At 36.0% G+C, this 26164-nt stretch overlaps 1 protein-coding gene across 17 annotated transcripts in view; it reads right to left on the reverse strand.

Moving 5' to 3' along the window:
- Window positions 1-26164, reverse strand: part of LOC136854161 (uncharacterized) — a 307624-nt gene that overhangs the window by 23523 nt on the left and 257937 nt on the right. For 15 of the 17 annotated variants that reach the window (XM_067130411.1, XM_067130410.1, XM_067130413.1 and 12 more), the window contains 3 exons: window positions 9514-9611; window positions 6128-6235; window positions 643-1245 (listed from right to left, as the gene is read on the reverse strand). In XM_067130411.1, coding sequence (XP_066986512.1) covers window positions 643-1245; window positions 6128-6235; window positions 9514-9611 — 809 coding nt within the window. The remainder of the gene's footprint in view (window positions 1-642; window positions 1246-6127; window positions 6236-9513; window positions 9612-26164) is intronic. The other 2 variants (XM_067130421.1, XM_067130422.1) reach the window with 1 other exon arrangement.

The following is a 26164-nucleotide window of genomic DNA, read 5'->3' on the forward strand; positions in this document are numbered from 1 at the left end:
ATTTGTGGTGTTTAGTTTCAATTTGTTAAGACTTCATGGATTGTCTTGTTCGTGCACCGTAATTTCCTTGAAATATATTAGCTGTCCATTGTAGTATAAAGAAGTATAAGCATTTGGATGATGTTAGGATTTTCAAAGATGGAAAAGGAAGAAATTTTTAGGATAGATATGGGCGGGGGTTCCTTTAGACAAGTTAATTCTAGTAAACAAAACTGGAAATATCTTGGAAGGATGCTTGATTTATTCTGATAATGAGTGTGCTTGAAGTGGTTTCAGTTGTATTCATTATCAATCGATAGTATTACTTGCTTGCAGTATATGAATATAATCACGGTAATGTGATGGATTGCTAGAAGACTCAACTACATTATTCAGGCTAACTGGTCTAGTAGGTATGGAAGGAATAAACTATGGTCAGACATGGTAAATAAATATCTGGTACTTTCCTTTGATCTCAATAGAAGTTTTGAAAGACTTAAGTCTTAGTATATTTTTTAATTTGCAATAAATTCCTGAGCAAATTTTATGCTATGCTAATAATGGCAAAACTTTGAGAATGTGAATCAAGAGCAACTACTGAAATGAAAGTCACTTATTAACAACAACGTATTTACCAACGAAAGAGAGAAGGAAGTGTCTTACCCGTTTTCCATAAGTTTTATATGTTTGGGTTTGCGACCTCTTCTCTTGGGTTGCGTTTGGCCGAGGATTTCTTCAACGGGTCTCGGAGGCGGACCCGAGTACTCGTCCACAAAACTATAAGGATCCCCCTCTCGACCTGGAGGACCGTCGTGCCCCGGGTGCCCCTGGCCGGGCATGCCCTGACCCATGTGACCCATCTGACCCGGGTACTGCCCGTGATGGGAAAGGCCCATTTGTTGTTGGTCTGGGTACTGACCCATATGTTGAGGGGCCATGTGCTGGTTCATATGCTGCTGCGGGTGAGGGGGCGGTCTCGAGTGGGCCTGGTAATTCGGGGACATGGGGGACATGTCGCCCATCCCCGGGTGACTCTGGTAGCCCGTGTAGTGCTGCTGGTGCTGGCTCTGCTGCTGGAGGGATGGGTATCCCATGTGGGGTCCGTTGAGGGACGCTCCGTGCATGGATTCCGGAGTCATGGGGTGGTGGTGGTGCATATGGGAATATGGCGCATAGGGGTCCTGTTCGGGCTTGACCCCCTGGCCCCCGATGCTGGTGTCAATTGCGTCGCCATCGTACCAGTCTTTGCCCTCACCTTTCAACTTGCTGTTGGGAAGGTCCAAGGAAGGTTAGCAATTGGACACTTACGGCAACATCGACAAAACCTAAATAATAATAATAATAATAATAATAATAATAATAATAATAATAATAAAGTCAGTGGTGATAATGATGATAATGGTGATAATGATGATGTTAGAATATGGAATAATTTGTGTCTCCTCCAACCCGCACGACTGTTTAGTGTTTTAGTATTGTTTCTTACTGAAGGCTTGAATTGGTCAGGCAACTTAAACAAGTGCTTGTATCCCATTAAAATGGCTTGGTCCATTACGTAAATTAGTGATCAGAATTTAAAACCAGAAAATAAAAAATCGTGTAGTGATGGATTGCATAGGCTAAGTTACGATTTATTTTTTTATATAATGCTTGGGTTAATTTTGCGAAGTGTAAGAGGGGCTTCATTTTTTTTTTTTTTTTTTTTTTTTGTAATAGTCTGTATGAAACTGAAGAGAAACTCCCATAGCGAGCGAACAGCGATTATTATATTGATTTAATATTGTTAAAAATCTACATAAAAAGGTCAGGTGATAATTTTCTTAAAAAAAAAGAGTCATTGTTTGCCATTTCAGTATCTCGCCCTATTTTTAGAAATATTTTCGGTTTGGTTAGTTTCCTTGTCAAAATTATTATAAATTATAATAGGACTTAGAAAGTTCATTTGGTTGTTACACATGAACATGACTGTCAGTTAAGTCGTTTCAACTGCAGACGACATCATTCTACCGGAATTTGGAACTCAAAAGAAATGTTTAAATTATCAAGTGATTTTTATGTAAGAAAGAAAGATGATTACCTGATAATTTGTATTCTAAATTACACGCGTCTGGTAGATCGACAAAAATCCTTAATTTCCTGGTTGAAAGGTTCTACAGCTATGGTTATGTTTCTGATATATTATTTAAAAGGCTTTCAGTTTCCTTTTTCTGTTTATATCAAGATGTTCTCTTCCTTTTCAACTACAGTTTAGCGTTCCTTTTAATTTATCGCAACTCAAAACGTAATTCTGACTGTCCGGCACGTCAGATCCATTCCTAAGGTGAGGTTCAGTATCAAAAATTTTAAAGACCACTTTATCACACACACACACACACACACACACACACACACACACACATATATATATATATATATATATATATATATATATATATATATATATATATATATATATATATATATATATATATATATATAACACTCTCGAATCAATGCAGAGAAAGGCCTCGACAGGGTAAATCCCTGTCCAGATGGTGTTGAACTAACTTACGAGATTTCTCTCTCTCTCTCTCTCTCTCTCTCTCTCTCTCTCTCTCTCTCTCTCTCTCTCTCTCTCTCTCTCTCACACACACACACACACACACACACACACACACACACACACACACACACACACACACACACACACACACACACTATTTAAACCACATAACGCTAAGTCGAGAGGTAGAATTTATAGTCCATAGTTTCCTTGTCCAAGCAGTTAAATCGCCATAAAGCCAGGTTTTGAGAGAGAGAGAGAGAGAGAGAGAGAGAGAGAGAGAGAGAGAGAGAGAGAGAGAGAGAGAGAGAGAGAGAGCATTGTTGTAATTAAAAGCGAATCCCCTGCAGGAAATAATGCATAAAGCTCCACAAGTGGAACTGGTCCTCCTGGCAAGAGGATTCGCCGGGATGGGCTTTGGAAGAAGGGTGGGTTTGGCGGGGGGAAGGTTGGAGGGAGGGGGGGGGAGAGGAAGAATGATGCTGTGAAATATTGATGTCGAATCCTGATTACTTGGAGGATCCCGCTGGATGGCTGCAGCTTTACATTGGGGAGGAGAGGACTTTGCATCTACTGCAACAGTTGCCCTCCATCTAAATGGAATTCGGTGCCAGAAGAGGGTGCTCGCAGGAGGAGGAGGAGGAGGAGGAGGAAGAAGAAGAAGAAGAAGAAGAAGAAGAGGAGGAGGAGGAGGAGGAGGAGGAGGAGGAGGAGGAGGAGGAAAGTTTTAGAATGTGGAATAGGAAGGTAGGAAAAAAAGTGTGGGTATTGAAGGGGAAGATTCGAAAAAGTTTGGGTATGGGATAGGAAGATTTGAACAAAACTGACTGGAGGATGGGAAGATTCAGCTGGGCATAGGAAGGGAAGCTTGGATGAATTTAGAATACTAGATGAGAAGTATTCAAAAAGTGGTGCATGGTGTGAAGAATCGCAAAAGTTTGAATATGGGAAGGGCAGAATCGAAAAATGTAAGGATTTATGGTGAGAAAATTTGGATGGGAAGATCTGGGTAATTTTGGATCTGGGATGGCAGAAAAGGTGCTAGGAAAAAAAAAAAAGGAGACGAGTGACTCCGTGCCCACAACAACGCCGATTCTCCTAAGGCACAGGGAGTCTGCATGATGTTTTTTTCAAAGTTCAGTGTTGCCCATTTGAGAATGAAACATACTAATAGTTTCAAATATGACCAATGGGAGAAGTGGTGGACTTGCCTTACATACGTGCACAAAGCAGTTTTCACCCTTATATTGCTTATAGGGATGAGATTCCAACAAAAGAGTGGATCGAATATATATATATATATATATATATATATATATATATATATATATATATATATATATATATATATATATATATATATATATATATATATATGTATATGTATGTATGTGTGCATGCATAGGGTAGTAAAACTGATTTAAAATATGCCGTTATAACCACGAGTTTATAATAGTTTGAAGTTGGTACTTTTGGCATATTAAGAAAACACGAATGCCACAATGAAACTTCCGAAAATTTTTATTTGAGTCCATATGCATATTTACACACTTGAGTGTGCTGAAGATTTTTTTTTTGACAATTTTAACATGAATAGCTTTCATAGCCTGTTGAAAATTTATACAGTCATGCTTTTATTCGGAAAAAGTGAATAATTGAGCGAATATGATGCTATGATGATGATGGCGATGTTTCCTGTTGAGAAAAAAATTATGTTAGTAAATACGACATTAATGATCTGAAGAAAGACTCGAATCCTAGTTGGTACTGTATTGTGAATTGATCTCGAATATTGTAAACTTACAAATGGAGAGGGTGAAATTGAATACAAAGGTTATAAGGGGAAAATTCTCTTAACCAGGATCATAAGAATCTTCCTTGAAATCAGAATTGGCAAGGTGTGTGGATTGCTTAAAACTGCACTTACCTTAACTGATTATGTCGTTGTATTAAGTGACAACAAAGCAAGTAGCTGATTATACACGAAAAAATATTTTACAGTACAAAAATAAATATCATAAGTAAAAACCCAAGTAATGGTGCGTGTTTATCTTGGTTTTTTTTCCGTTTAGAGGAGTGTCTATAACTACATATGTCTATATATATATATATATATATTATATATATATATATATATATATATATATATATATATATATATATATATAATATATATATATATATATATATATATATATATATAATTGGAGTACATACAGGGCACATGAATAAAAATAAAAGTGAATGCTTGAGCAAAGCAATTCCTAAGTGCCGAGATTCGACATTTATGTTTCGCAAGTAAGATAGATGTAACCAATAAATCATTGATAGCCGATTCCCTGGAGGGTTGAGCCTGAAACAAAGTCATTAGGAATTTTCATTTTATGGTATTTTTTCCATCTAAGATAATGTTGTTTTTTAATTAGGAGAACTACTTTAAATTTTTGGGGGCAATGTGGCGGTGGATTTAGTAGTAAAGTAGGAAGAGAGAACACCAAATAAATAAACTGCAGAAAGCAAACCTATGGAGTCCAATGGCAAAGCTTCATAAATGTGCATAAGAGCAGACAAGCGTTCACCCAGTGTTCAATGATACTGCCATTGCATGCGCGTATCAGAGAGAGAGAGAGAGAGAGAGAGAGAGAGAGAGAGAGAGAGAGAGAGAGAGAGAGAGAGAGAGAGAGAGGTATAGCTGATGTATGTGTATGTACAATAGCATTTGTTTGTTTATTTAAGAAAGAGATTTATAGTTAGATACGCACATGCATTTTTTATATATATATATACAGAGTCTATGGCCGTGAAGGGAGTAGTAGGAATTGTGTTGTCGTTCCTCATATATTCTTATTTTTGTGTGTAGCACTGATCCATATACTATATATATACGAGTATATATATTGTATATATTATATGTATATATGCATACACTTACATACATAAGCAAAACACTGTCTGCAGGTGCATATGATCGTGTTTCTAAAACCTTTGTATGCTTGTAAATTTATTTATACAGAGAAATAAGAAAAGCAGTAATAGGAGCGTACACGAGCAAGCAAGCGATGCAAACATTAGTTCTGCAAGCACCGAGTGCACAACTGGTCACAAGCAGGCAGGGAGCTACAAGCACTAAAACGCAAAATGCGCAACGGAGTTGCAAGGGGTTGCAAGCACGTGAAACAGCTGGATTAAAGCAGACAGTTGCGTTTGGCAGATGCTCTACTCGATTTAAAGCCACTGTTTTAGACAACTGTTGTCTTGTGGAGAGAAAAAAAAAAGATGCACATATAAATATATGAAGTGTGCCACGAAACGTCAGTGCAAAATTAATTTCCTCTTATGGTTGGTACTACAGCCGGTGGAACTCAGAGTGGATGAAGCTGAAGAATTTAGCCAAAAGCCAAAGCATATTTTTGGGGTTGGGGGTTGGGGATGTTTATACAGCGTTTTTAGTGGATTTCACGGGATGTAGCTTTATTAAGCTTCAGTGGCACGGAACAGCAGGATACGATGGGGGGTTTTGGGGGCTGGGTTGGGGCTGTTATATAAGAGAAGGGGTGAAAAAAAAAGCAAGTGTTGCCCAGCGGTGGGACGTCGTCAGATGCTGACCTGAGCACTTCCAGATGCATGTTCCAGTAGCCGTCGGTCTGGGGCTGTTGTGGCGGCGGCGGTGGGGGCGCAGGGGGTGTGGGCCCCTCTGCGGGACTCATACCACCCCTACAAAGACATAATGATTATAACATTTTTACCTGGACTCCGGAATGCTCAAGTATAATCAAGAGAAAGGTCCTGCATTTGTTAGTTTTATTGTCTTCGGATCGCTCATAGTATTTGAAACTAGACACATACAGCCTGCTGTAATTTTCTTCACTCCAATTTTCTTTCAAGTTATGACATATCTCCCACTTACAGTTATGTATTTGTTCTAGTTATTGTTGGATACAATTATTATTTTCATGGGACTTTAAATTATGTTACGTCGAGCATGTCGATGTTCTTGCGTCTCCTCGGTGAAGGAAAAAAAAATCCATTCTATGATATTTTTGTGTCCCATGAAACATTTACATAATAACACGCAGGAAAACGTTCTAACGATTTTATTAAGTGTGAAGACGAGACTTGATAAATAAAAGTTCTCTGTGTAATGAGACAAAAGGGAAAACGCGGCTCGATTGAGGTTCTCTCTTTAGTTTCCATGGCGGCTGTCAACTGCGTGACACACAGTAACTGTACAGCAGATCAGTAATTAAATTGGTTAAAGTAGATATGTTTGGGAATACCTCAAAACTACTGTCACATGCTTAGGATTATATTAACAGTGAAAGATGAGAACGAGAGACACTTTCTTACTTTTCATCAAGTTAGTCTTGGATTATGTATACTGTAATTTCCACCTCACTTTCAAACATTTGCATTGAAAGAAACGTTCTTACATCTATAGTCTACATATTCAACAAACACAACTTTATATCGTCAGTCATAAGTACACTACAAATGGTACACTACAGCTAACTACAGATCTACGACTAAAATTAGCATTCCTCGCGCATATTGTTCCACAGGTGAACAAGATATAGGCAGATTATGGAATACATTTGATTATGATATTGATATCAGTATTGTTCAGGTATTTTACACTTACTTGCCATTTTATAATTAGTCAACAAACTTGCACTTAAACGTTAAAATCATTCCTAAAAATTTCATGATAGAAACTGATTTACTTAAAAAATTAGAATAATTGATTGGTCATTATTATTTCTTCAAACAAAGAACTACAAAAATTAAAGTTAGTATTTTGTAATATCAACTTTTCTGTTTGTCTGAGACTGCACGATTTTGGAAAAACTTTTCCAAGTTTTCATTGTAAAAGGCATTAAACCCGGTGACAAAGTCAAAACAAAGACACTGGTGATTCTCGTAAAATTTGTTTCTTTTAAATTTTTTTTTTTTTTTTTTTTTTTTTGCACCTTTGTCGAAGTCTGGAAGATCTAAAATATTCGGATGACCACGATGCACTATATTAATCCTACTACATAGACAACATTGCCTGAGACTAATAGAATCTTATTCTAAATTACGTAAGAGGAAGATGGCGTTTTCATAACAACAGATGAGGTGTTCAGACATGACAAAGAAATCATGGTTATGTCATTGAGAGGGAAGTGTGAATTGTGGCTAGACCTTTTGGGGTACAGAAGTGTGTGTTATAATAATGCATCAGAGAGAGAGAGAGAGAGAGAGAGAGAGAGAGAGAGAGAGAGAGAGAGAGCGCCAGTTTGCATGTGTTCGATTACCTTCACACACAGATGTTTGTGAAGGTTTCAACATCTGTCTTTAGTGCATATAATTATACATGTGAAGGACGACACTAGCTGCTTCGTTCTCGAGAAAAAAAAAAAAAGCGCAGTACAGTGTGTAGGGCAAATGATACGTTTTGCTGAAAATTGCGGTTGTACGACGAATTCTCTCGATTGTTGGCGATGATTTATTACTTAAAGTAAGTCGGTGTCGATGACCGCCATTGTGGGGCCATTTTTAATAAATCAACAGTCGGTTTTTTCGATATCACGACATCAAATCAGTCTGCACTTATTTTAATATATAGGGATTTGCTTCATGTTGTTATTGTCTCTATTGTAATCTTATGAAGTTTAACGTTCTCATTTTTAAATATTTCTGAGGTAGCGATGCTGAACTTGTAAATATAATTTATTAAGTTTTGTCAGGTTACGAAGTGCATGCGCGTTAACGCGTGATATTACTTATGTATACATATCACTTGTAAGCACACTTTCTATTACGGTCACACCAATATAAAATGTTTTGGTGCCTTTTCCATGCTAATCAGTTATGTTAATATATATTCCGTAAGAACATTCGGACAGAGTCAACAGGACAGAAGTGCGCAGAAGGTTTGTGAACTGTAGTTCTTTAGTTGCTGTTAAATGAAACTGGTAGAATTCCCGGTAGAACGGAGGAACGGAATTTGCTAGTGAGACATTATTCCATTTTATTCCAAGTAGGGACTTCTGATGTTTGACCAGGTTCCACATTAAGAAAATATACATGCTTTATTTATTTTTTTCTTTATTTATTCATTTACTTATTCGTTTCATTGCTTATAGCGAGCAATGTTACTTTCACTTGCTACTGTGCTCAAGAACTTTGTAGAACAAGTTTTCGACACATGATGTGTCTATGTTCTTTATGTGTAGGACGTGGTCTTCTTGCGTGGGTGCAAAAACCAACTGGTCTTTCAACATGGGAAAAGGATGTGAATATTTACAGAGTGCAGAAGTATAAGTAGTTGATTGACATAATGTAACTGGCTATCTTAATGCGACAGATTGTTATTTATATTTAGCAAATGGCCTCTGTATACGGTAAATAACAACTGACCAGTGAATGATTCGGAACTTGTGAAATAGCCGTTTCAAACGAACAGCAATTGATATGTTTTTGAAAATAGACATTATTCACACCCAAATATAAATTATTTATGACTGTTTGGTTTCGAAGTGAAAGCTTTATATATTTTACCAATTCTAAATCAAGACTAACAGTTGATAAGAAATTAACTTAAGGGTGCTATCCGCTAAGAAAGATTACATTACTACAGTTTGAGTTACTTCCATTGCTTGGTTTAATCCACGTATTGTTTCTCCTGACTATAGAAATGTACTTAATTAAAAAAATATACTTTTACTATAGTCCGAGTTTTTTCCGTTTTTTATTATAATCCCCGCATTGTTTCTCATGATTATCGAATTATAGCTACTTAAAAAAAAAAGTATTACTTAGCGCTGGGAGTTAATTTTCCGCTAAGAACGGTAATAATGACTTCTTCGTATAAGTAAAAATATTTGTCATATTACATGAATAAGGTTATATACAGCTCTGAAAATAATAATAGATGCTTATGAACAGACATGCTATAGTGGGGACTTTTCATTCTCGTACGTTAGGGCGGACTTTGTCGTTTTTGGACTTACATGTTGAGGTGTGGGTGGTGGTCGTTGGGGTCCGGACTTGCAGGAGCCGGGCGGCCATCTATCACCTCCATACTTCTGCAGCCCTCCCGCCCCACCACCTGCCAGGAAGAGAAAGGCAACGAGGAATGTTTAGTTACTTTCTGTTTATCCTTCAGGAGTAATTACAACACACACACACACACACACACACACACACACACACACACACACACATATATATATATATATATATATATATATATATATATATATATATATATATATATATATATACATATATAATGTATACATATATATATTTATATATTAGTAATATATTCCTTTACACATAATGCATAACTATTAGAATAATGAAGTGATTACAGCACACACATATATTATATTATAATTATATCTATTTATTATATCTTATATTATATTATTTTATATTGTATTATGTTTACAACTGACATAACTGGAAAACAGAATTTTATTACTGAAATACCAAATGTATAACCAATACACCAGATGTGGCAAATCACTTACTGTCATTCAAAAGATTATATAAAACAATTGCAAATTATACAATGTAAATTGGTTCCTCTTGATTTTCTATTTTGTAAAATATATAAAGGACAAAATGTGAGTAAAGCTTATCCAAAAAAAAATTGCAATTTTTGTAACAGTAGTCATATAGAAATTAATAATCTTAGTTAAAGGGCATTATAAATTATGTAATTTTCATGCCCAAATAACATTTGTAAAACTATTTACTCAAACACTTACATCCATTATATGTATATATATATAAATATATATATATATATATATATATATATATATATATATATATATATATATATATATATATATATATTATATATATATATATATTCAGCCTTTTGCTGCAGCCATCCCATATTATTTGCATAACTCATTCTACAATTTTAGCCCCGATATCATGAAATTCAACAAGACATCAAAACACGGCCGTGGACAAAGCCTTTTCAATTCACTCCATTGGCTTCATTCAACTCTGGTTAGACACATCGGCCCATCAATGGCTTTTGAACACACGCACCACAATAACAACAGTAACTAAAAAATCATTAAAAAAAAGAAAACAAAATACATATCCAAATCCCTTAACAATAACCACATGAAAGGCATTTGACTTTTATTTAACAATGACGAAAGAATGCTGTTCTGTTTCGACCAAGAGGAAACGTTGTTTGTGACTGAGGGATGCCTTGTTATATAGTTCCAACGGTCAACATTTTTACCGTAGTTATACATACTCTACATATATGCCCGGCATGCGTTTGTATGAATTTTCTTTGTTCCTTTTTATTACGAGCATTGAATGAGAGGTGACAGGTTTCATGCATTTCTCAAAAAAAAAGTTGCAATGAAATCACATGTTTTATTTCAGCAGTCGGAAGTAGACATGCTGAATTTTTTAATCGTGGTTAATATCTGTTTATGAGGACTGATGAACTTGCCAAAAATATTGTTTCGTTTCTATGCGGTTGGGAAGCAGTATTTGGATTTCGCTTCTTGTGAAACCGATTTTTAAAAGTAGTTAGCTGCTTGATAATTGCTCAGGTACTGCAAGTTGTCATTAAGTCTTGTACATTTAATGACTAAATGCTAAAAAACAAGCCATATTTTGTATTGAAGACCGATGCAGTTAACAGATAATACAATATATATATATATATATATATATATATATATATATATATATATATATATATATATATATATATATATATATATATATATATATATATATATATATATATATATATTTATTCATTATGGAAATCAGTGATGAGGCAAATGTAGTGGAACTGTTGGAGCGTTTGTAGTGAAATGCTATGACAATTTACCGTAGACTTTATAGACAGTTTCTAGTTTCATATAAAGCTGTCGAAATGTATTCCCATTAGCGTGCATAAAGAACGACTATTGGGCGGTAGACGTAATAACACAGAAAATCACGAAGAAATTAGGAAAATATATATATATATAAGGATGATAAAATGAAGGGAAAAATGATCGACAGGCGGCTGATGAAAAAAAAAAAAAATTGTTTTCATAACTTTTTGAATTTACTCTTTTCTCTTATTCTTCCCGGCAGTCATGGATGAAATGAAATGTGATTTTTGTGTGTGTCTGTCGACCAATTGCCGAAAAAGAAGTATACACAACCCAGTAATTATCTTAGTGAGTGACCTAATGCCTATGATACACAGGTACTGGGAAATCAGTCGTCTTATTTTTTTTTTTTTCAAATAAACTTTGTCTTTTTTTTTTAGTTTTTCCAAGATTATCCCCTAAAATCTCTGGGAATACCTGATAATCCTTTCCTAACACGTAGGATTATAGCGTGTAAAATGTAATCACTGCACGAGATCCCTATCAGATGGCCTGATCATAAAAAAAAATATGCTTGTGATATTGATACCCTAGAGCTTTCATATCATTTTTTGTTCCCTGCATCCTGGAGAATTGTGCCCCTCTCCCTGTTATTCTTCTTTTTTGTTTTTTATATGATTGGTCTGTCTACTCAATTCTTTCTGTAGTCTGTTGAAAGGTTTTACATCGTAAATAGTGTATTTTTTTTTCTACTTGGCTGAAAGTGCCCCAATCCTTGGCTTTATGGCCTAAATTTCATCATGCACCCCAATTGAGTTCCAGATGCTAATTTGTAATGTGATTTTTGGTGTTATTACTAATATAAGAGGTACGTTGCGCCATTAGTAAGCGTGATATTCAAATGAACGTAATTTTCAAGATCGGAAAGGGTAGTATTAACATGCTTGCTTTAAGCGTTTTTAGTCAAGATTATATTTTTGTTAAGTGTACATACATAACCTTAACTAACAAATAAGGGTACTTTCGTCATGACAACGTAGGTGTTTCATGTCTGCTTCTTTCTGAAATTCTATATGTAAACTTTTAATCCGGTATAAAAATTTTCCTTCAATTCTGTAATGATTAATGTGTCGTATAGTAGCTGTCCAGATTATAAGTTAACCGTTCATAACATTGTTAGTTTTGACATGAATAGATACTGGAAGCGGGGAACCATTTAGCTTAATTATTGATCAGTCTATCCGCTTGAGAAATTGAGGGTTGAAGTAGTATTCAAGCAGTTGTCTGAAACTTATGATTGCATCATCATTTTTAGATCTTAAAATTCTTATTTCGGATTATGTGAAGCGAGGACCATGGATGTTTTCGTCTCCTTGCACTTGGTGCGAGATGAGGACCCTGCATAGAGAGAGAGAGAGAGAGAGAGAGAGAGAGAGAGAGAGAGAGAGAGAGAGAGAGAGTTCATCTGGCAGTCATTCATCACAACCTTCCCTTAGCTGAAGGAGGGCGTATAGAGACCATTCACAAAGGCGCACAGAATATGAATCAAAAAGCATGGTCGTCGTCCGCGTCCTTCCTTCCCTAAATTGGATCACAGGCCGTCCACAATAGCTACGCCCTTCTGTATAAACCGTTCAGCTTAATATACAATGGGCGCCTCAAATGCTCCGGGAATTTCCTGAATCATCTCTAAATGTCACATTAGAACGAGATTTTCTCTCTCTCTCTCTCTCTCTCTCTCTCTCTCTCTCTCTCTCTCTCGTCCTGAGGATGCATATGCTTGCTTATATTGCACATATGCGGGAATATGTAAATTATATCCCGTGCAGAATTTAAAAGGAAGAAAAATCAGTAACTTTTAACTACCATATTGTGACCAGTAAATTTGCTGTAATTAACTGTAGTTTATGGATGAGACGGTACTGTAGCGTAACGCTGGTCGACGTTGTTTTAATAACTATAAAGGAAATCGGCACAGGTGAAATGCAGAAATAAATTTTTGTCTCACGTGGAATAAAGACTTTATTGTGCTTATATAATTATGTAATGTATGTCTTTCCATATGTATACACGTATATATATTATTATATATATATATATATATATATATATATATATATATATATATATATATATATATATATATATATATATATATATATATATATATATATATATATATATGTGTGTGTGTGTGTGTGTGTGTGTGTGTGTGTGTGTATGTAAAATATATAAACGCAAACACTTGAGTCAGTGTTGGTCGATCAGGAAGTGAGGTAAAACTCGTTGATAAGCAAGGTGCGCAACTTGCATGGTAACAAGTTCCTTTGCAAGTGCTTAATTTCCATCTTCCTTTATAACCTTTCTGGTTGTGCTTTCTTCTCCCACACTAGAAATCCTTGATTTTATTCCGATTAAAGGTAGAAATGATTGAGTTAATAATAATGATAATACTGATAATAATAACAATATTTAAAAAGGAGAAATTATAATTACTGTGTTATATTCATGTCATCCAATCTATCATAATTATGAATATATATATATATATATATATATATATATATATATATATATATATATATATATATATATATTATATATATACATATATATAAATATATATAATATATATATATATGTTTGTATATAAAACGTGTGTGTGTAATATATTTTATATAGGTATCAGTTTTCCCTTTTCGCAAAATCTAATTTAGCGACTTGCGACCTAATTGCACATGGCTCGCATTGCATGATTGCCAAAAACAAAATCAAACTAAAGTGATGCAAACCCACGATCAAACATTATCCAATTGAATGGAGTTCGAAACAATTGAACTATTTATATCATCAAATTCTAATCATGTGAAATTCAAATTAAACTACACAATTATACATTCCATAACAGCAGACAAAAGCTTTTTTCAATATGTGGGTCTCTCTCTCTCTCTCTCTCTCTCTCTCTCTCTCTCTCTCTCTCTCTCTCTCTCTCTCTTTTGTGTATTTGAAAAAATATTAGTATTTGCAGATATAGATAGTTGTACACGTAAGTACAATTAAGATATATGTTTAAAGAAGTAGATAAACAGCAGTGGAGAGAGAGAGAGAGAGAGAGAGAGAGAGAGAGAGAGAGAGAGAGAGAGAGAGAGAGCGTTTATAAGAATAAGAGAATTAAACGAGTTCACATATCTCACGGGAAATCAGTCTTAATCTCTTGGGAAAGTTTTTATTGGGGAACGTCATAAAAGCAAATCACTCTGATGAGTGACAGCTTAAGAAGGCTTAGAGGTCAATCGCATATAAACCTGGTTGTCGAATTTTGAAAGATTACCAATTTCACTCTGGTATACATATATGAGAATGAGAGAGAGAGAGAGAGAGAGAGAGAGAGAGAGAGAGAGAGAGAGAGAAATCGTTGGCAGTATCGAGAACGATTACGGCTCTGAATAAGTGATTGTTTGCATTTTTTTCCTAAATGATTGACGAGCGCGCAAGGCGACAACAACAGTAAACCCCCCAACCACATGCTTCTTAGCCTCCAACTGTGCCCCACCATTAATCATTTACATATATCATTAAGTGCGCTCGGTCACGCTCACACAAGCAGACACTCCGCCGACTCGTGCCGAATATTATATGTAGCTTTGAACCACTTCTTACTTTTATCCATTCTCTCTCTCTCTCTCTCTCTCTCTCTCTTTCCCCGGATAAGTAGAACCATTCTTCACGCATAAAACGGCAATTCTCCCTCATATAAATTTAAGTGGACAAGACCTTCTGCCAGTATTTCACATTTTCCACATACATAAATTGACATTTCTTTTGAGGGACACACTACTTCAACTTGCTACCCGTCGTTATCGAAAAAGTTCGATTTTTAGCAAGTTTCCTACGGCAAGCAGTAGTCATCTTTCTTAGTAAGCTTCTGCATCACGAAATATTTTCTGTGTCATGAACTCTCCCTTTTTCACCCCATATCCTTGCCTTTTGGGGTTTTGGGCTTTACTGACCCTCGAAGTTTCGACGCCTGAAATCACTTAATCACTTGTCTCTATGTATACGCACTTACACCAAGCAGAAGTTGATCGTCCTCAGTGGTCTACCTTGCTCATTTTATTCTCTCCTCAATAAGGAAAAACTCCCTTTTTCAAACACCTCAGTCATTTCTTTCCTCACTTACTCTCTCCTTTTTAATGGGCCGGGGAAGAGAAGGTAACACTTGGGGATGAGAGAGTAAAGGAATGCGCTGTTTGAAAACTCTTATTTTTTTAAAAAGGGGGGACTTTTTTTATTTTGTTTAGTGGGTGGAAACTTTTTTTCCTTTCACGGACAGAAGGGAGAAAGACATTATAAATGGGAGTTGATGGGCGTTGCAGGCTCTCTGAACCCAATTACGCCCCACATGTACCATGTGGTTTTAGGAGAGGAGTGGGAGGGGAATCGGGGAGGGGGATGATACTGGGGTGGTACTTGGAAGGTTGAGAATGTTGGGGGGGGGGAGGTGGGGTAGCGAGGGAGTGCTAACAAACGACGAAAGGGTGGGCGGTCAACCAGTGGCCTGTCAATTGCGCGAGACTTAATAATAAACAAAAGGCTTCAGCCATTTGACGAACAGAAAACTATGCCTGCGATGAAGAGTACTCACTGTGCATGAACAAATTGCTCAAAGTCCTTCCGACGAGCAATTGTGATGGATGGAGAAACTGGCTGTGCTTGGTAAATAGATGTTCGTTCTTGATGACTTGGCATTTAGAATATGCAAACAATTTGTTGTAGCGGGTGCAAAACATTTGCTAAAATAAATGGCCGTCCCTTGGACTGCATAGATATGTAGGACTGGTAATTTGTATAGCGAGACAGAGTTAGGGGAGGGCGGAGAAGGAAGAGAGAGAGAGAGAGAGAGAGAGAGAGAGAGAGAGAGAGAGAGAGAGAGAGAGAGAGAGAGAGAGAGAGAGATTATATATATATGTTATATATATACATATTATATATACATATGTATATATATAATATAGATAATATACACGCATATATATATATATGTATAATATATATATATATATAAATATATATATACATATAGTATAAATCTAAGTTTCTTTTCTTTATCACCAAAAATGTAAGTAATACCTTCTAAGAAATATATAGTTATTTAATCTTTATGACAGTTTTGTAATATTCTTTATATTTAAGACAGAAATGGTTAAAGAATTATATTTCGGCGTATTATAATTCGTTTATTTTGGAATTCGTGGTGCGTTAGATTTTCAAAATATATATTCTGTAGATTTACCAAATGCAAAACAGGGTATGAAAAATACAGAGGGAAAAAAACTATACATCACAGAAATGCTGAATTTGACTTTTGAAAATTTGGCGCTCGTATATTTTGGACGTCCATTATAGCATCATTATGAGCTGCCATGATTTTAGACCACAGCTGCCATTTCTATCAAATATACAGAAGAAACTTAGAGTACGTCAATAGGTGGAGACTAATAGTGTCTCGTAAGATACACAAACGCTATTTTAATATTGTTTCATTTCTCTAACTAAAACGAATAGGTTTATTATGAGTGTATATATTTCTAATTACGAAGGTATCAGTTTTTACTTCTATTCTTCATGGTTTTTTTTTTTTTTTTTTTTGCATCTCCAGAGATAATGTTTTCTTGCCTCCCCATCGGTAATTATTTCTTAGGGAAAATGTTGTCTTGCATCATCAGCTATAATTTTCAAAGGGAAAAGTGTCTTCATGCATCACCGGTGTTAATGTTCTCTTTTGGAAAATGGTTTGTTTCATCACCATCGATAATTTTCTTTGGATGAAAAATACATTTTTTTTTTCATCACCAGTGATTTTAGTTTTAGTTGAAGGAGCTGAACCACCGAACTGATTGGCGCAACCCAAGGTATATCTTTATGGGGAGTCTGGATACGAAGAGAAAGGAACAGAAAATGACAGCCAAAGGTAACTTGATAATTAAAAAAAAAAAAAAAAAATTAGAAATTAGCGTGCTTCTCTGTTAGATAAGAACAAAGCTTGTCGTAAACATTTCAATATTTCCGCTCTATTGAAGACATTAGACACAATTTTAGCTATTGCTAGACCTTATCAAATTAGACTCCCTAAATGTGCTCTCCTGTAATATGTGAGGCCTAAATACACCATATCTTCAAAACACGAAGACCCAATTTTTCATTAACATTAGTCCGCATTTTCTTGTCTGTATAACGACATAGTTTACCCTAACCCCCAACCCCTTGCTTACCTCTCGTTAAGAGAGAACTGATCATATCAGAAGATTTATCACATCGGCGAACCCTTGGATTTCACTCAATAAACGGATCTGTAAGACTGACGCGCGCCAGCAAGTGGCTGGAATTTGGTTAAGAAACCCCGAGCAAGGCAGAACGATTTAGACATTTTGTTGAACTGTTGTGCCTCTGTTAGTCCGCTAATTTTCTTAGTCGGTTTGGTTGGTTGCAACTTCATCCTAAAGTGCGAGCATAACGTTTTTGGAATCACCTTATATATATATTTTATATATATATATATATATATATATATATATATATATATATATATATATATATATATTATATGTGTGTGTGCATGTATGTGTATATATTTATATAGACATGTAAATATATATATATATATATATATATATATATATATATATATATATATATATATATATATATATATATATATATATATATATGAAATATTTTCTGTTAAAACAGTATTCCGTCAAATATAAATATGAGCCCATAGAAACGCCAAAATGTGGAAAATAAAGGCATATTTCAGAGATCAAATAGTTAAAGGTGATGTATATATAATGTGGTAAAGTTTATATATGTGTATAAATATGCATGTAAATATATATATATATATATATATATATATATATATATATATATATATATATATATATATATATATATATATATATATATATATATATATATATATATATATATATATATATATATATATATATATATATATATATATACATGAAAAAATTCATGCACCGGTACGTATAACACATTCTTCTATAGTCCCCTTTCCCTATCCAAGTATGCAAAGTATCACCCAAAATACTTGAATTCAGCTTCTGAAGATAAAATACAGATAATCGCGGATTACTTTTTTCAGCAAGGCGGAAAGATGCAGACAGAGGTGGTATTTCGGAACGAAAATGGCCGCGCATTGTGCTTATCACTCACGCAACCTCTCGTCGTAAGACTGCAAACGCTTAATGTGGATCCGACACAAAAGTTCTTCTTATTAATTAGTGAAAAATTAAAGGAGTATATATATTTAATTTATTTGAAAATAGGGAAGAAATATATTGCAACGTCCCTCCGACTTCTAGAAATGCACGGAACTTGTATATATTGAATTTCTCCATCCCAGATAAACGTGAACGGAATGAAATATGTTTTGTATACAGGCATTACCGAATATGTGATGTGTTTGGTTATTTATTCCATATAAAAAAACGCTTATTAAGGGAGAAGTTCCTAAAAAATAAAAAATTCCCAGACTGCAGTGAAATTAGATGATGTAGGGGAAAATATAAGGAGGTCAGCTGTATGAGACAGCATAAAGGTTCGCTTGAGTCACCAATGCCTGAACAACTGGTATTGGTGTTACAGTGTAGTGTAATGGTGCCGAATGACCAGTCGATGTCACGGTGGCTGCGCTGTAGGCTACAGCCTAAACTCTGAGGTCCAACCTTGTACAGAATATTTCAGAGAGAGAAAAACTGCAACCATCTCTCTCCGACTTGTAGGAGCCCCTGGGTACTTCGTATTATTAAAGTTTTCTCGTAATTCCTTGTTAAAATTTTCTCGTAATTCCAGATATGTTATTCGTTGTGTAAATCCTTGCAAGAAAAGATTTCGTGAAGATATGAAAGAAAAGGGCAATAGGAAACTTACACTTGTTTGCTAGTGGTCATATGTTTGCCTGAAGGTACATTTACATGTAATTACACAGACTTCGTTTTTTTTTTTTTTTTTGGGGTTTCGTGGGAAGATGCATTTAATGCTGCAGTTGCCGTCTCGTTTTTGCGCAGCCACCCCTAGCACCACTTGCTCACATTACCTTCATTTTCCCGTACATCCTTCACTTCAGGTGCATCCTTTATTTCATTCCTTTAATCTCATCCACTCCGACCCCTCTTAATCCACCTGTCAACTGTTTATTCCTCCCCTTTTCTCTCCTCACAAATCCAACCTCTCTCTCTCTCTCTCTCTCTCTCTCTCTCTCTCTCTCTCTCTCTCTCTCTCTCTCTCTCTGCTCCTAACCTAGTAACTGCATTTCCTACTCTTTCTAATCATTCCATCATTGCATTTAATTCTCTCTCCCTCCCTCTCTTTCTCTCTCATCTCGGGCAAGCCCTCCCTCTCCTATCTTCCTACCTATCGTCCTTGATCCGAGGCGTGACTCGAGTAACCGACATATATCGACCAAGAGTTGAAAAGTCATTTAACAGTATGCAAATGAACCACGATTATTGACTTGCAATCCCTACAACCCCTCCCCCTCCCGTCACTCGCAACCCACTCCTAACCCCGATGCCACCCCAATAACCATTACGCCTCTCTTGCCCTCCTCCTCCCCCTCCTCCTCCTCCTCCTCCTCTTCCTCCTCCACTCTTCTGCAGCTGATGGGACCCCAGACTCACTTAATGCCCCTCTACCCTTCTTCTACTCTTCCCCGTCCCCCCTCACTTCCTCTCTTCCCATCCCTTCCCTCCCTCATCTAACCTCTGCCATCAGGAAATATTATGACAGATAGAATGAATCTAAAGGACAGCCACTAAGTGGAAGCGTGTGTCTCTGTGTTTGATAGAGAGAGAGAGAGAGAGAGAGAGAGAGAGAGAGAGAGAGAGAGAGAGAGAGAGAGAGAGAGAGAACGCCACATTAGATGATTATGCACATAAGTGCCACTCTTGCGAAGGTGTAATTGCAGAAATTGAGTGACATATGTAAATAGTGGATTAAACTAATGTACTAAGAGGACATTGATTAGGTTAACTTAAATTCACACGTAAACTAGTAAATGTAAGATTAACCATTTTAATTTTATACTTACAAATGTTACCAAATTTGAAAAATGACTAAATTCTTAATTAACTTCTTGCATATCAGTGCAGAGTGACCACAGAAGGGGATAGCTGCCGTTTTCGGATATATATAATATTTACGCAAGTTTTAAAGTTACAGCCCGTCTCACTAGCTAGAAAGATAAAGGAGCCGCTCGGTGTATGGGAACTTTCCCAAACACAGGAAGTTATTGGAATCAGCCTGCCAGCTAACAGCATAGCTAACCCTTTGAAAACACACACACACACACACACACACACACACACACACACACACACACACACACACACACAGACAGATTTTATGTAGGTATGTATGAATGTATTCTAAAATTATTTTAGAGAGCTTTCTGCTTTTCATACTTTTCACCGAATGATAAATCTCAGGTTTAAGTCTGGGAAATACCATGGATTGCTTTATTTTAACAGAACAGTAATGATAATACACTATTAATAATAAGAGCATTGGTGATTAATAGGAATACCTTGAAATAATGCCGGTTTTGGTGACACTTGCTGAACTGGTGAAAAAAACTGCAGTCAATTTCAGTGTTATTTCATTACTGGTGTAATAATTATAGGAAGTATTGCACTGCTCCATGGAACAAAGTACATCAGTGAAATCCTTTTTAAAGTTTATATGTAATTACTTCATCTTTCCATTAAATGTTGTTCATGAAACGTCACATATTTTCTTGGGGTAAACAGTTGTATTATTATATCGTTCCTTTAGATAAAATTTATTCCGGGGAAATTTATGGATTAGTCTTTAACTATACTCTTCAAGTTGTTATATTCGCATTTATTTTAGGGACAATTATCACCTCAGTATTTCTCAAAGATGTAGTCGTCTGCAGCTCAACGTCCGTTCAAAAATGCTGATAAAGAGTTGATTAATTGTTTCAACATTTGCTGTCTTTCTCGAGAATTGTCGCGTTAGTACCTCGCCATTTCCAGTAGAATGACTGTTGCATTATTTCTCCGCTACAGTAAAATTATTCATTTAATTTGAGATTGATGTAGCGGCACACTCATTATGCTTTAAGGATTATTTGTCATTTTTAGCTTACTTCTTTTTATAACGATGGATGAAGGCTCCTAGCATTTCTTCACTTTTGCGTGAACAGGAATGCTGTGATTTAATTTTGCTTCGAAGTTAGCATTTGATATTCGCAATTGCGTGCTCCTTATAACTTCCTGAAGTAGTCTTGAGAGAGCTTTGAAACTAAAATAAAGCTCCATCTCTCCAATTTTAAACACTGCTCTTTGTAGCATCGCACTTGTCATCATATAACGCATAACGAATTACATGCGTTATTTACAGGGATCGTTAGAAACAAGACGTTTTGAAGCTTTTGAGTTTTATACCGGGTTGAAATTCGATCATTTTGTTATTTATTTGGTTTAGTCACCCACTCGTTACTCGAGATTTTCTTTTCAGTCGGAAATTTAATCATGTAGAAATTTTCAGTCGGACATTTAATCGTTTAGAAATAACTGCAGAAATGCCGCTAATTAATACGAGCTGCCACACGTGTTCTGGTGAGGCCATAGAGTGATGAGTATTGACACGGCCATGCATATTCAAACGTACATTGGCGCAAATTATGTTACACCGTCAGCAATGAAATCACCACCGAAGGTATTTTCAGGTGTCTCTCCTAAAAAAATAACCTGAGCGGACAGGTTGCGAAGTCCCCGAAAAACACACACACACGCCAAAAAGACAGCCACACGGACAGAAAACGTAATTCCTTAATAAAAATCCATTATATTTGTCAAGGCAGGGAGCACGAATTGAGAATTGCGGCGCAAGTTTTATTCCAGAAATGGAATGGTCAACAACCCAATCTACAGTTTATCATCGGAAACATTCTGTTTACTTGTAACCAGCATAATCCGCACCGATGATTGGAGGACATTTAGCCTCCAATTGCATCTCGACCAATCAAGAGTGGTGTCACTTTCTGTTTGACCAGCCAGAATTTATTTCGCTTTCTGCCTTCGTTGCCAATGAAGGGAAATGAAAAAAAAAATTTGTCGTTCTTTTGTTTGGAACTCTGTATTGAATTAATGAGTTTGTTTTTTTTCTTTCGGTGCCTAAAAGCCTTTGAATTTTCTTTGGAAAAATGCATCTGAAAAAAAAGAATGCCTTAGAATAGTAATGTCACATTTCACAATTACACATTACAGGCAACAAACAGCAATTTTTTTTTAAAGCAATGTCACTACGTAGATATTTATAGCTACCAGTTATAAGCGGTTTGTAATTTCATCTTATAACAGCAAGAACAAAGCAATGCATAATATGATCGTCATAAAAAATAAAATCGGAGAACATAAGCAATAGGAATCTGACCCCATCCCATTCGAGAGGACCCAACAAACACAGGGACATCGGCAGAAACAAATACTTTTTTGTCTTTTTTTTTTTTTTTTTTTTTTTTTTTACTGCAGCAGCAAAAACTGCAATAACGTTAATTTCTGGATCAACCATTTATATCGAAACTATTCAGAATGTGACCAAGTTTTTGTGACATTGCAGTTGGGGGCCCCCAAGCATTCAGGCAATAAAGCACAATGGGGGGGAGAGGACCCCCACCCACCCTCTCTTTCATAGCTAGCTAGCCAGCTACCTAGTCTCTCTCTCTCTCTCTCTCTCTCTCTCTCTCTCTCTCTCTCTCTCTCTCTCTAGTAGATTGGAAATCATTCATTTTCGATAAGCCAAGTAATATTCTAATTTGTCCACTGAATTCCTCTATATTGCTAGCGTTGTTTATTGTATTCATTTATTCATCCAGCTATTTCATAAATTCATTTATTACAAGTTCACTTTTAATGAGTCAGTCATACCCTTTGTCTTTCTGAGCGTTTGTCAAATATGCATCGATGAAAAAAAAAATTATGAATAAAAAATTCCTATCTTTACACGAATAACCATACAGGTTGATCCGCGAGCCTATTATAAATCTTGAAATATCGGACAATCATTTTTGGCTCTTATATGAAAAATGTTCGTTCCTTATAGGTGTGACGGACACACACACACACCCTCATATATATACACAATTATATATATATATATATATATATATATATATATATATATATATATATATATATATATATATATATATATATATATTATGTATGTATATATAGGTAGATAGATAATAGATAGACTGACTTATTGATTGACTGATTGTGGCAGGTGGTTCCACAAAGGTACAGAAGAATTGTTTGGAAAAAAGGAAGTAAACAGGTATTCGATTTAGAAATTGCACATCGATTATAATCCATGCCCAGAGGCTTAATTATTATCGTGAGCCTCCGTATCAGGACTTCGAAATAAGATATATTGCGGTAAAGGGTCTGTGGATAACGACGAATATTCTTAAAGAAAAAAAGGGTCGAATAGAATACGAAAACAAAGTTTTTCTCCCTCAAATTGAATAAGTTCTGGTGCATCTTCCCTCTCGTTTTCCCCTCGTCATAAAATGCAGCGCTTAATGTACTATGAGCTTGACAATGGCGGTTCCCCTCTAACGTGAATCATACGGGTCGGGGGGGAATAGAGGTTGACGGCTTCTCAATTGCCGTCGCATTTATGACATGGTAATAGGTGCATTTACCCCGGTAATCAAAAAATCCTCCAACCAGACGTGGTGTTTCGAAGCGGACGGACGGACGGTCTCTTCCCTTCCTGGCCGCCGACGCCGTTGCAGCCGCTATCCTGGCACACACCCGCTATGCATTTAGTCCGTGGCTCCAAACCGCACAGTTCCGTGGGGTTGTGGTAAAAAGACCATCTATCCGTGGCGTTGTGGATGCGGCCCTATTTGTTACCTGTGCCGCAGCGTAGTTTGGCCCCAATTTATCCAGGTTTCGGTCCGATGGGAAGTTCCAGGGACGGGCATTTCCAGGATGGGTTTCTCCGTTTTCTTCTTCCTTTGCTCTGCTTATTCGGGGATTTGAAATACTCCAACCAGGTTACGTTTTGTGTGTGTGTTTGTGTGTGTCTGTTTATGTGTAAGTTGTGACCTAGAAACCAGTACCCCCCCAAAAAGGCACAGGAAGCTTCCGATGGCTAGAAAAATATCATGAAAACTCCCAAGTATTTTCGCTGGTCTACAGCAGAGAATTCATCAAGCCATGAGAGTATTTGTACGTAGAAAGAGAGAGAGAGAGAGAGAGAGAGAGAGAGAGAGAGAGAGAGAGAGAGAGAGAGAGAGAGAGAGTTAGCATCAGCTGTATATCTATACGCACCATTAATACTGAAAATGAGAAAATTCATCACGCTATCCAAATGGACAGCGATGAGTCTCGCCATTAACAATGGATTCCCATGACATTCACAGATCAACAAAATGCCGTGGGATCCGCTGCTTAAAGCGACGCCAGGGTAATGAAACACGATCGGTGGCCTAATCTATTGACAAAGCCACTCTTAAAAAGACGTACAGCCCCTATATTGCCATTTAATTCTAATAACTATCACTAGGTGTTTGGTGTGCTTAACAGTGAATTGAGCGTCTACATATTTATCCGGTCCATTTAGAATTTGTAAAATGCTGCAAATGAAACTGTATAGCGTGGGGAATTTTGGAAGAAAATTTTTCTTTTGTTTAAATATAAATATACTTTTCCTATTTCTAGTCTATATATTTGCTATTTTCGTTGTTCTCAGGTTTTTAAAAATTTACTCATTATTGTTAGTTTTTATGTACATATGTATTTTGCTTTGAATACTGAATTTATTGCCTTGTCTTACATTTGGCCTTTTTTTTTATTTTGATGAACATACTTCCGTTAATTTTTGTGTGATTCGTGATAAGCTACACGTTTCCTTTTCAATACCTGATAAGCCCTTTTCACCATTACATGAATTTTTATAGTTTTTACCTTAAAACAAATCACGACTTTTTGATAAGCTGAATTCTGATTGGTTTTACCCCCGTTACGAAACTGTTTTGACTATGTAAAATAATCTCTGTATTTGATTTTCCTGGGTTGATTCTACATTGCTAAATAGCAAAAGAAATCAGTCGGGCAGTGGTATTATAAAATCAAGCTAATTCTGACTTACACTCATGAATGTGTCTCTGACTTTTTGTTTTGTAACACCTGTATATATTTAAGCCCAACCAATCCCTCTTCAGCTTATTGATTGTTGATCTAAAGGTCTGGTGCATTTGGTATTCCTTCACTTCGTACAGATTGGACCTGTAAGGCATTTTCCGTGCTTTTGAAAAGGGGCAACATGACGTCTCGTGCTGGAAGCCTGGAACTACCGTGCTCAAACTTCTCTTAAAGCTTTTGTTTGAAATAATTTTCTGATTGTTTTCTTTTATTTTGTAATTTACAAGCTGCCATTTTAATACCAAATACCACATTTTTTCAGTGAAATGGTCTGGAAGTTTAACTCTTCGTCACCTTGTCTCTTGAAATGAATTCCTCTGTTAATCTGCGGTTTGGTTCATCAGATAGATCCATTAGAGATAAGAGATTACCATTAAAGCTCAATAAAAAAGAACCGTTATACCTTTGTGAATAAAGTTAAATATTTTTTTTAATTAATGGGAGAGCTTTATTTTTTAACAACGCGAAAGGCGAAAGCAGTGTATCAAATAAGATTCCATTTACTTATAACAATGTGATTTTTCCCC

The sequence above is a fragment of the Macrobrachium rosenbergii genome, chromosome 28, assembly GCF_040412425.1.
Source record: "Macrobrachium rosenbergii isolate ZJJX-2024 chromosome 28, ASM4041242v1, whole genome shotgun sequence".
Classification (NCBI taxonomy): domain Eukaryota; kingdom Metazoa; phylum Arthropoda; class Malacostraca; order Decapoda; family Palaemonidae; genus Macrobrachium; species Macrobrachium rosenbergii.